This window comes from Cotesia glomerata, linkage group LG5 (genome assembly GCF_020080835.1).
Source record: "Cotesia glomerata isolate CgM1 linkage group LG5, MPM_Cglom_v2.3, whole genome shotgun sequence".
Lineage (NCBI taxonomy): Eukaryota > Metazoa > Arthropoda > Insecta > Hymenoptera > Braconidae > Cotesia > Cotesia glomerata.
Genome location: NC_058162.1, coordinates 24,281,473 through 24,292,364, shown reverse-complemented (window position 1 = coordinate 24,292,364; position 10,892 = coordinate 24,281,473). Strand labels below are relative to the sequence as shown.

The window sequence follows — 10,892 nt, the reverse complement described above, 5'->3', positions numbered from 1 at the left end:
TAAAAAATGCCATGTGGGTACTCAAATGATAAGTCTCGATAAGTATAACATCAGAATGGACTTATATGAAAGGTCTCGATGAGTGTAACATCGAAATGACTTTATATCTTAAAAAATGTCAATAATTAAAAAATTGCATTGTATCTTCTCAACTAATGACATTTTTAAAGATATAAGCTCATCCCGATGTTACACTTATCGAGACCTTTCATTTGAGTACCCACATCAATTTTTCATATATTTTATATATTTATATACTTTACAAATACCATATATATAAAATATATAAGAAATGGCATGTGGGTACTCAAATGAAAAGTCTCGATGAGTATAATATCAGAATGGACTTATATTAACGAAAATGTCAATAGATAAGGAATGACTAGTAAATATATAAATATATCTACTGTAATTATTAAAAAAAAAAATATATATATAAATAAATTATAATTGTAAATGAATTTTTAAAATTTATATCTATTATATATTATATGTATGTATAAATATAACTACCATGACAGGTAGGAAAATTTTGTATGTAAATAAATGCAGATATTAATAAATATTGTTGGAAAAAATTTATTGAGAAATTTAACAAAGTTTTATAACTTTAAACTGGTACTAAAATCTCTCGGAATTTTTTCCATTCAGAAAGAGGTCCATGTTCTGGCAGATATTTTACGTTGCAACCGTCTGGGGCAAGACGGCCAGCGTTTTTCAGCTCTTCGTACTCAGCACGCTCGTACTTGGTGAATCCCCATTTTTTGGAAACGTAGATCTTTTGACGTCCTGGGAACTTGAACTTGGCACGACGGAGAGCTTCAATAACTGCTGCCTTATGACGGTCAGATGAACGGACGCTCATGATTGGTTGGCCAATGTTTACACGAGCTACTGTTCCTTGGGGCTTACCAAAAGCACCTCTCATACCGGTTTGGAGCCTGTTTAATTAATTATTTTTTATTAATTATTAATATTACAAATTTATATAAAAATTATCAAATAGTATCAGAGATAGGATGTATTTGATGAATACGGTGGCAAAGTCAGTAGCAATGTACGGGGTAGAAGTATGGGGGTGGGAAAATTCGGAGGAGATAATGAGAGTACAGAGAAGGTTATGTAAGATGGCATTGGGGGTGAGCAGAGATACACCGGGGTATATATGGAGGGAAGAAATGGGAGTGGAAGATATGGAAGTAACATTAAAAGAGAGAGCACAGAGATACCTGAAAGACATAATGAAAATGGAAGAAGGAAGATGGCCGAACAAAATGGGGAAAGGCGGTGAAGAAGGCTTTAGAAAAAATGGAGTGCGAAGAAGTGATAAAAATGATATACATGGGGCAGGAAGTAGAGGAAATAGAGAGAAAACTAGATGAGGGGATAGAGCGTATCAGGGAGAAAGGAAGAAAAGAGGACGAGAAGGCGATAGAAAATTCAACGTACTGTAAAATTTATAAGAAAATAAAAATAGCGAAAGATCAGAACTACTACTGGAAAAAAAGATAAAATCAGAGGTGAAGACAAAGAAATGTGGGCCAGAATACGGTGTGGAAACATCGGGAGAGCGGGTAAAAAAAGGTTACAGAGATTGGAGTTGTAGGATATGTAAAAAGGAGGAGGAAGATATATTTCATCTGCTGAAATGCGAGGGGGTATATAATGAGATGAATAATGTGGAAAAAGCTATACTAGATGAATGGAGAGAAGTAGAGAATAAGATGGAGGAAGTTAGAATAATAGAAATATTAAAGGGAGAGATAGATGTGGGGGTGTGCACGGTCTTCAGAAAAATTGAAGAGATCTTGAAGAAAGCAGCAGGATCACGGAGTTTGGTGTAAATGGACAACCACAACGACGGCGGGCAAAATTAAAAGAGAAAAATAAAAAAAGAAGTGTAAAAGAGATATTTAATATATTATTTAAGCTATGTAAAAACTTTGTAAAAGACACTAGTCATGCAAATAAAATCCTATTATTATTTTATAAAAATTATCAGACATTAAAAAATTAAAATTTTTTTCTTCATTGAAAAAATTGTTACAAAAAAATTAAAAAAAATTTATTTTAATAAAAAACTTGAAAAAATATGTGCAATTTTTTAGTTTTAATTTAATTAATAAAAAAAATCAAAAATTTTTTAAATTAGAACAAAAAAATATTTTTTAAAAATTTTACTTACATTTTTTCAAAGTTTTTAAAAATGAAAATTTTTATTCATTTTTTTGTGATGATTTTTTTAATGAAGAAAAATTTTTTTAAATTTTTTTATTAAAGAAAACCTTGAAAAAATATAAGTAAAATTTATTAAAAATAATTTTATTTTTAATTTAATTTATAAAAAAAAATCAAAAATTTTTTAATATTTTTGAAATTAGAACAAAAAAATATATTTTTTAAATTTCACTTACATTTTTTTAAAGTTTTTAAAAATGAAAATTTTCATATATTTTTTTAATAAAAAAAATTTTTTTTTAATTTTTAGATGGATAATTAATAATGAACTTATGTTTAATGATTATTAATTAAATTACCTATCAGCTCCAGCGCATGACAACATTTTGTTGATTCTGATGACATGGAAAGGATGTAATCTCATACGAATATGGAACTGATCTTTTCCAGCATTCTTAACCATGTATTTGTTGCAGCAAATACGCCCTGCTTCTAGAGCTTCAGAGCTAAGCTGTTCATACTCGTCTGACACCAGATGAACACACAGTGGGAAATCTTCAACACTGGCTTTCTTCTTTCCCAAATCGAAAATTCTGATCTTGGGGTCTGGGACACCACGACAGAAACGGGATTTTGGGTACGGCTTGTTTTTACAGTACCGATAACTATAAAAAAAAAAAAAAACATCAATATAATTAATTTTTTAAAATTGAAATTCGTAAATTTTTAATAAAAATAAAATTTTAATTAATTATTATAAAAATTAATTACAATTTTTACTTCGCATCATATAGTATCACCAATTGTCAATAAAAAAAATTTTTTTTTATTTTTTCAAAAGAATTTTTATCAGTTTGAAATTTAATTAAAATAATTAATAATCAAATAAAATTAATTAATGAAAAAATTTTTTTTTTCAATTTATAATAAAATTAATTAAATTAATATCAATAAACAAATTGAAATTTATCAATTTTTAATTTAAAAAAAATTTTTAATTAAAAATTTATTCAGAAAATTTTTTTTTTTAATTATCTAATAAATTTATCTCCAACATTAATTACAATTTTCTCGTTAGCATCATATGGCATAACTTAACTTTCGATAAAAAAATTGTTTTTTATTTTTTTACAAGAATTTTTATAAATTTTAAATTTAATTGAAATAATAAATAATTGAATTAAATTAATGAATGATAAAAGAATTTTTTTATTAAATTTATAGTAATAAAATTAATTAAATTAATATCAATAAAAAAAAATTATGACATTACTTTATTAGTATCAAAATAAAATTTTAATCAATTAAAAATTTACTCAGAAAATTTTTTATGAAAATTAACTGATAAATTTGTCTCCAAAATTAATTGCAATTTTCTCTTGCGTCATATGGCATAACTTAACTTTCAATAAATTTTTTTACAAGAATTATTACCAATTTTAAATTCAATTAAAATAATAATTAATTAAATGAAATTAATGAATGATAAAAAAAATTATTTTTGAAAGTTAATAACAAAATTAATATGAATAAAAAAAAATTAATATTAATCAATTTCTAATAAAAAAAATTTGAAATAATCAAAAATTTACTCAGAAAATTTTTTATAAAAATTAACTGATTAACTAATCTAAAATTAATTACAATTTTCTCGTTTGCATAATAAGGCATGACCTAACTTTCAATATCAAATTTTTTATATAAAATTAACAATTAAATGAAATTAATGAATGATAAAAAAATTTTTTTGAAAATTAATTAAATTAATATCAATAAAAAAAAATTAACTCAGAAAATTTTTTGTAAAAATTATCTGATAAATTTATCTCTGAAATGAATCATAATTTTCTCGTTTTTATCATATGGCATAACTTAACTTTAAATAAATTTTTTTTTTATTTTTTTTCAAGAATTTTTATGAATTTTAAATTTATTTAAAATAATTAATAATTAAATAAAATTAATTAGTAATAAAAAATTTTTCTTGAAAATTTATTAATAATAAAATTAGTTAAAGTAATATCAATAAAAAAATTGACATTTATCAATTTTTAACAAAAAAAAAAAAAACAATTTTAATTATTTAAAACTTTACTAAAATTTTTTATAAAAATCATCTTATAAATTAATCTCCAAAATTAATTGCACTTTTTACGTTTGCATCATATGGCATAACCCAACTTTCAATAAAAGTTTTTTATTTTTTTTTATAAAAATGATCAAAACTTTGAAAATGATAATTAAAAAATGAATAATAAAATAAAATTGATGAAAACAAAAACTTCTAATGAAAATTAATAAAATAAATAATAAAATAATTAAAACAAGCATGACTTACCATCTAGCTGGTCGTCGTCCCATTTTGACACTAAAACAATAAAACAACAATAAGTTATCAAAAAATATAAATTTAAATCAACAAATAAATATCCAAACAATTTAAACTAAAATAATTTGCGTAAAAAATTGCAAAGATTGTTAAATGTTCGCAAGATCAATTAATAAATATAAAATCATTACCGTATTCATACACGGCGTGTCCAAAAAAGAAATTAAACTGGCGAAGGTTGGCTAAGCCGGATCTTCATGAAATTTTAGCTTCTAGGTGGCGCCGCGATCAATAAAAAAAATAATGGCTGGTTGGTTCTTTTTTAAATTAGTCAAATTATTTGTTCTCTCTGCAGCTATCTGCTAATTATTAATTAACAATGAAATATTAATTAAAAATTAACAAGATTTAACAGTGCCATGACTTAAAAGTGACATTTAGTTTATTGACAGCTGCTCAATAAAAATTTGTACGTCTAAACAGGTGAGTATTATTTATATATTGATTATTTGTTGTTGAAAAATTATGTAATAAATTTTTGCTTAATTTTTTTAGATCAATAATTTTAAAAATATATTAATTAAATAAATTAAAAATGGCTTCGGCTGCTGAGCAACAACAAACGACACTGGAGTTCTACCAGGCGATGGCTGACTTTAAAAATATGTTCCCGCAGATGGACGACGATGTTATTGAAGTAATTATATTGACAGTTTATTTTTAATTTTAAGTAAAGTGTATGGAAAGAATAAAATGATACTGGACATCATCCCAGATTATACTGAGTGAAAAAAAATTCAGATAGTAGCTAAAAAAATCCAGAGGTATTCCATAGCGACTCGTGCGACATTTGACTCTGGAATTCCATCAATTATATATAATTATGTGACTGAAACTTATACTCTAGTAAAATTTATCTTATAATATAGAAGAATAACTAATTAACAACATCGCTTTGTCAAAAACCTCCATTACTTTTTAAGTTTCTCGTAATTATCATTTGACTGAGTGTGACTGGTAGGACTAAGAAAAATCCTCTCTTACCAAAGGTATACTTAAAGTCCAATTTCAGTTCGACCACTAAACTGAAAAAAAAAATACTTCCCTCGAAAATACTAAATTTATCCTACAAACATTCAATATTATGAGTAATTAGACTGATTATCTATGTAGAAACAATTAAATAGTATATTACATACCTAGGCCAGTAAAATAAGAAGAGTTTCAGATCACATGTAATTGTTGGCCGAGGCGAAGCCGAGGTTGACAAACATGTGATCTGAGGCTTTCTTATTTACTGGCCAAGGTGTGTATACTATTTTTCTGCTCGACGTAGCCAGAATGTGGCAACTTTGTTTAGCGCAGTGGCCAGAAAGTTGCCACTTTCTGGTCGGAGGGCAGAAAATAGTATATTACACACCTAGGGAAGTAAAGTAAGAAATGTCTCAGATCACATGTAATTGTTGGCCGAGGCGAAGCCGAGGTTGACAAACATGTGATCTGAGACATTTCTTACTTTACTTCCCTAGGTGTGTAATATACTATTTTTATTGTGACTGGTGGGACAGGCATTTGTGACTGGTGGGACAAGTACAAAATGTCTACATCAAGTTGTTTATTAAAAAGACTTTTATATTATTTCAACCTTAGAAACATTATTGTTTATATATTTAACTATAAATTATTTAGGATAATTAAAAAAAACTAATTGAAAAACACAAATAAAGGATTTAGCATGCTGACAATACGATCTTGATAAACTTAGGTGTTAATTGATAACGAACATAAAAAAATTTGTTCTTATAACTATAGGGGCATTCCATAGTGACTGGTGGGACATTTGACTCTGGAATTCCGTCAATTATAAGCTATAATTATGTTACTGAAATTTATACTCTAGTAAAATTTATCTTATAATATAGAAGAATAACTAATTAACAACATCGCTTTGTCAAAAACCTCCATTACTTTTTAAGTTTCTCGTAATTATCATTTGACTGAGTGTGACTGGTGGGACTGAGAACAAATCCTTCTCTTACCAAAGGTATACTTAAAGTCCAATTTCAGTCCGACCACTAAACTTTTAAAAAATACTTCCCTCGAAAATACAAAATTTATCCTACATTAGACTGATTACCTACGTAGAAACAATTAAAAAATTTGTTTTTATTGTGACTGGTGGGACAGGCATTTTTGACTGGTGGGACAAGTACAAAATGTCTACATCAAGTTGTTTATTAAAAAGACTTTTTTATTATTTCAACCTTAGAAACATTATTGTTTATATATTTTACTATAAATTATTTAGGATAATTAAAAAAAACTAATTAAAAAACACAAAATAAAGGATGTAGCATGCTGACAACACAATCTTGATAAACTTAGGTGTTAATTAATAACGAACATAAAAAAATTTGTTCTTAAAATTATAATAATAAATATGTTAGTTAATAACAAAGATGAAATGAATTTGTTGTTAAAACTATTAAAACAACATTAGACCCAGATACAAGTTAGTACCGCTGAAAAGTTACTAGGAGAGTATTAGATTTTCTTATTGATTAAAAATTTTTTTTACAAATTAGTAAAATATAAACTTTTAATAATTAGGACTAAATTAGAATGAATTAAAGAAATTTTTAAATTTTAATTTTCTCACTTCGCACGGAATACCCCTATAGTAAAATTTATCTTATAATATAGAAGAATAACTAATTAACAACATCCCTTTGTCAAAAACCTCCATTACTTTTTAAGTTTCTCGTAATTATCATTTGACTGAGTGTAACTAGTGGGACTAAGAAAAATCCTTCTCTCTTACCAAAGGTATACTTAAAGTCCAATTTCAGTTCGACCACTAAACTTTTAAAAAATACTTCCCTCGAAAATACAAAATTTATCCTACAAACATTCAATATTATGAATAATTAGACTGATTATCTATGTAGAAACAATTAAAAAAATTTTTTTATTGTGACTGGTGGGACAGGCATTTGTGACTGGTGGGACAAGTACAAAATGTCTACATCAAGTTGTTTATTAAAAAGACTTTTATATTATTTCAACCTTAGAAACATTATTGTTTATATATTTAACTATAAATTATTTAGGATAATTAAAAAAAACTAATTGAAAAACACAAATAAAGGATTTAGCATGCTGACAACACAATCTTGATAAACTTAGGTGTTAATTAATAACGAACATAAAAAAATTTGTTCTTAATACTATAATAATAAATATGTTAGTTAATAACAAACATGAAATGAATTTGTTCTTAAAACTATTAAAACAACATTTGACCAGAATACAAGTTAGCACGGCTGGAAAGTTACTGGGAGAGAAAAATCAATTTTCTTATTGATTAAAAAAAATTTTTTTTACAAATTAGTAAAATATAAATTTTTAATACTAAATTAGGACTACATTAGAATGAATTAGAGAAATTTTTTAATTTTAGTCATTTTCCTATTTCGCATAGAATGCCCCTCCACATTATACTGCGTGATATCTAGATTATACTCATTGTAATCTGAATTACACTAGCTACTATCTGAAATTTTTTTTCATTCAGTATAATCTGGGATGATATCCAGTGTCATCTTGTTCTTTCCGTGTGAGTGATAGTAATAATAATAATTTTTATTTATTAATTTAATAACTTAAATGCCAGGCTGTACTGAGGTCGAATCAAGGAGCAGTGGACACGACTATCGATCAGCTGCTGGCCATGAGCACTGACAATGAAAATGAGAAGATAAGGAGCGAGATGGAACAAAGTGACAACTCTGGTGACTCTTCACCAAAAGCTCTGATAGGCCACCAGGAAGTCCTGGTGGCAGTCCAGGATCCCAGTGACGGTAAGCAGTCAAAAAGTATGAAAAGTATGAAATGGCAGCCTCCGTTGCTCGGCCCGCTTCCTGATTCCTTTCTCAGGATTCCGCAGCAAATGGAAGACGCGCATGATTCTATCGTTCAGGACAATTCGCTGCTGGAGGATGAGAGGATCGCTATGTTTTTACAGAATGAAGAGTTTATGACTGAGCTCAGATGGAATGAAGATTTTTTAAACACTCTAGAGCACGGTAAATTTTTTTTATTTATGAAATTAGTAGTGAAAAATTATTTTTAAAAAATTGCACTTAGAATTTTTTAGATCACCTAAAGATGGAATTTTTTAAATAAATTCGTGCCATAATTTGTTAGTTAAAAAATTTGTAAAAATTATCAGATGTCTCTCAATTTCACTATCATACATTTTTTTCATAACTTCAGTTATAAAATTCTAAAAAAATTTCTAACGTCTGTCAACTTCAGTGTCATATAACTAGCAACCTGCAGTCACTATTTGACTTCCGAGATTTACGGATTATGAATTACAAAATTTTGGCTTAATGATTTTTTGATATTTATGACACTATACATAGTTTGGGTACTTTTTAAATAAATTTTAAAAATAATAGTGCTATCACAGGATCAATTACAAATAATTTAAGGGACAAATGTGACGGAACAAATTTATAGAACCAACAAACTATTAAAAACTCCTCCAAAAAATTGACATAAAAAATTGACTACTAAAAAATATATAAAACCAAAAGGCACTAATTCTTATCAAGACCTTTCTGATGATACCAAATTAAACTTTAAAAATTCCTTTAAAAATTATAATATGCTCGTCACAAAATTTTCCTTACTCTCTCAATTATTTAAATCATAAATGACTATCGCTGAAAAAATATCAAACCCAATTTACGATAAAGATATACCCGTTAAAAATTTTTCTTAATCTCTTAATTATATAAATTAATTTTTGACATAAAACCACATTGACTTGTACAAAACAAAATAAATAAATAAACACATTTTGTTTATCGCTAAATTCTCATCTATTTATAACTACTTCGAAAACTTATCATAATAAATTAACAATTTTAGAAAAGGAAATGAAACATTTAAAAGGCACAAATTCCGATCTTGACCTTTTCAATGATCTCGAATTTAATTTAAAAATGTCTTTTTATCATATAAATTCCAAATATTTTTCTTATTCTCTTTAGTATATAGATAATTTTTAGAATTTTTTTAACAAATCACAAGAAAAATTTATTTAAAAAATTTCATCTTTAGAAGCTCTAAAAAATTCTAAGTGTAATTTTTTAAAAATAATTTTCTAGACCTAGTTTATTTTAATTATCTAAATTATAAAAACATTTTTTTTTCTCTTCTTAGATTCCAAGTTACACGGTAGTGAAAAGTGCAGCGGGAATGACGAAGATTTATTCAGAGAACGTTTAAAAAACATGGGCAAAGTATCTCGACGTAAATTTGCTCAATTGACAAAAGTATTTACTCGCACTAAAAAGCGCGGCGGCCGGCAATTGTTACCACCAACGGCATCCTGCGATGATCTTCTGGACCCAGAGGACTCAAGATCTCAAAGTTAAAAAATTATACGAGATTAAGATCCAAAAATATACACTGGCTAGTGCAATAAAAACCTCTAGCTCTAGCTCTGACTGAACTCAGAGCTTTTAATCGCATTGATAATAATTCAAGTAGACAAATTGAGGTAAAATCCAAACGGTTATTTAGTTTTAGCACTTGAGAGACTGAATCAATCGGCATTTTTATTTTTTATTTCTTATCTAGTGTCTTCTTATTTAATTAATCGTACAAATACTTACAATTAGACTGAGTTATGTTTTATTTTTATTTTTTTTTTATTTGGCTGACCGCATTCTAGTCATTTTTTTTTTATTTATTATTTTTATTAATTATTGTGATCAGTTATTAATTATTGATTTTTTTTAGACTGTGCAGCTCTACTAAGTTAATTTTTGGACACATTTATCCGTTTCAATCAAAATAATTTAGACTATAATGTTAAAAAAAAAAAAAAAAAAAAAAAAAATAGTTCATTTTTAAATATTGAATCATTAAGATTCTTTTTATAATCTTCATAATTATTAAAATTATTTACAGGGTAACTTTTTAATCTTGATTCATTATAATTCAGATTTTTTTTTTTGGTAATTATTTACAAGCTGGGTCAGTAATTAAATTTTACATTTAGATTTTGCTTATTGATGCCAAGGCACAGGCTAAATGCAATTTCTAATACATAGTATATACACTTTTTACAAGAAAATAATTTCTGTGAGTACACAACATAGTATTGCATAAAAATTAATTTAAATAATTTGTGTATGAACAAGGTAAAATAAAATTAAACGGAAATTATTATAGAAAATAATAATTTAAAATGTAGAATTTTAATTTCACCAAATCAGATGATAACTCAGCATAATAATTCTGCGAATTGCACTTATTTTATTCTTTTTTTAATCTTTAATTTAGGTGAAAAATAAACAATTAAAAATTA

General features: G+C 26.2%; 2 protein-coding genes across 2 annotated transcripts; one reads left to right on the top strand and one right to left on the bottom strand.

Moving 5' to 3' along the window:
• Positions 1-563: 563 nt before the first annotated feature.
• On the bottom strand, positions 564-4,812 carry LOC123265297 (60S ribosomal protein L10). Its single transcript, XM_044728993.1, has 4 exons — positions 4,699-4,812; positions 4,517-4,546; positions 2,538-2,843; positions 564-941 (listed from the first exon to the last, which is right to left on the bottom strand). The coding sequence occupies exons 2-4, from the start codon at positions 4,537-4,539 to the stop codon at positions 611-613; spliced, it is 660 nt and encodes a 219-aa protein (XP_044584928.1). The 5' UTR covers positions 4,540-4,546; positions 4,699-4,812; the 3' UTR covers positions 564-610.
• Positions 4,813-4,870: 58 nt separating this feature from the next.
• LOC123265296 (CUE domain-containing protein 1) lies at positions 4,871-10,892 on the top strand. The gene is made up of 4 exons (XM_044728992.1): positions 4,871-4,990; positions 5,063-5,204; positions 8,181-8,592; positions 9,740-10,892. Exons 2-4 carry the CDS (start codon positions 5,103-5,105, stop codon positions 9,952-9,954), a joined length of 729 nt encoding a protein of 242 aa, XP_044584927.1. The 5' UTR covers positions 4,871-4,990; positions 5,063-5,102; the 3' UTR covers positions 9,955-10,892.

Coding starts and splice junctions, on each gene's coding strand:
- LOC123265297 (XM_044728993.1), bottom strand. CDS start 4,539: ATGGGACGACGACCAGCTAGATG. Junction 2,844..4,516: donor GGACGACGACCAGCTAGATG/GTAAGTCATGCT, acceptor TTTTTTTTATAG/TTATCGGTACTGTAAAAACA. Junction 942..2,537: donor TCATGCGCTGGAGCTGATAG/GTAATTTAATTA, acceptor TTAATTAAACAG/GCTCCAAACCGGTATGAGAG.
- LOC123265296 (XM_044728992.1), top strand. CDS start 5,103: ATGGCTTCGGCTGCTGAGCAACAACAAACGACACTGGAGTTCTACCAG. Junction 5,205..8,180: donor TGGACGACGATGTTATTGAA/GTAATTATATTG, acceptor CTTAAATGCCAG/GCTGTACTGAGGTCGAATCA. Junction 8,593..9,739: donor TTTAAACACTCTAGAGCACG/GTAAATTTTTTT, acceptor TTCTCTTCTTAG/ATTCCAAGTTACACGGTAGT.